This window comes from Buceros rhinoceros, unplaced genomic scaffold, assembly GCF_000710305.1.
Source record: "Buceros rhinoceros silvestris isolate BGI_N320 unplaced genomic scaffold, ASM71030v1 scaffold29542, whole genome shotgun sequence".
NCBI classification, from domain to species: Eukaryota; Metazoa; Chordata; class Aves; order Bucerotiformes; family Bucerotidae; genus Buceros; species Buceros rhinoceros.
The window spans coordinates 3,750-4,387 of record NW_010397669.1 but is presented as its reverse complement, the minus strand read 5'-3'; the positions used below and the strand labels follow the sequence as shown (position 1 = coordinate 4,387).

General features: G+C 60.0%; 1 protein-coding gene across 1 annotated transcript in view; it reads right to left on the bottom strand.

Annotated features, from left to right (window-relative positions):
* Window positions 1-638, bottom strand: part of DLGAP3 (discs, large (Drosophila) homolog-associated protein 3) — a gene marked incomplete at both ends in the record, with an annotated part of 4,509 nt that overhangs the window by 445 nt on the left and 3,426 nt on the right. Inside the window, 2 exons of the mRNA XM_010146351.1 lie at window positions 5-97; window positions 266-357. Coding sequence (XP_010144653.1) covers window positions 5-97; window positions 266-357 — 185 coding nt within the window. The remainder of the gene's footprint in view (window positions 1-4; window positions 98-265; window positions 358-638) is intronic.

Here is a 638-nt window from a genome sequence, read left to right as displayed (position 1 = left end):
CCGCGAACTTCATGCTGACGTCCTCAATGGAGAGCTGTAGGAGGTCCCAGAAGCCAGCCAGGTCTTGGAAGGTGGGCACAGGGAATGCGTTGGGATCCTGTAGGGACAGCAGGACAGTGTCATCCACTTCCACCCACGGCTCTGCTGGCTGCTGGGGAGGTCTCTGCCCAGCTCTCCCCCACAGCATTACAAAGATCCTTCTCCACCAGTTAAGGGTACGAGACCCCCAGCTCGCTGACCCACAGCACCGCTACCCGGCACTCACCATGTTCTGCTGGCAGAGGCGGTAAAACTGCTGCACCTTCTGGGACATGAGGAGCTGGGCACTGCCCACCGCGCTCCGGATCTTCTCCAGGACTGGCAGTGGGGAGAGCAGACAGTCAGAGCTCCCGTGGGGCACGGAACCTCTCCCCTTTGGGGACAGCTCAGACCCCCGCAACCCATGTGGCATCTCCTCCCTCGTCCAGATCCCACAAGTCCCAGAGGGTTTGCCAATGTTTTTTTCCTCCACCTATTCTCTTTAGCCTTGGTAGGGGAGATTCTCCAAGGTGGGAGCACTGCAGGACTGTGGCTAAATTTCCCTAGTCCCTCCCCCACTCACTCTCCTCCGGGCAGGCCGAACTCCTCGCCCTCCCTTC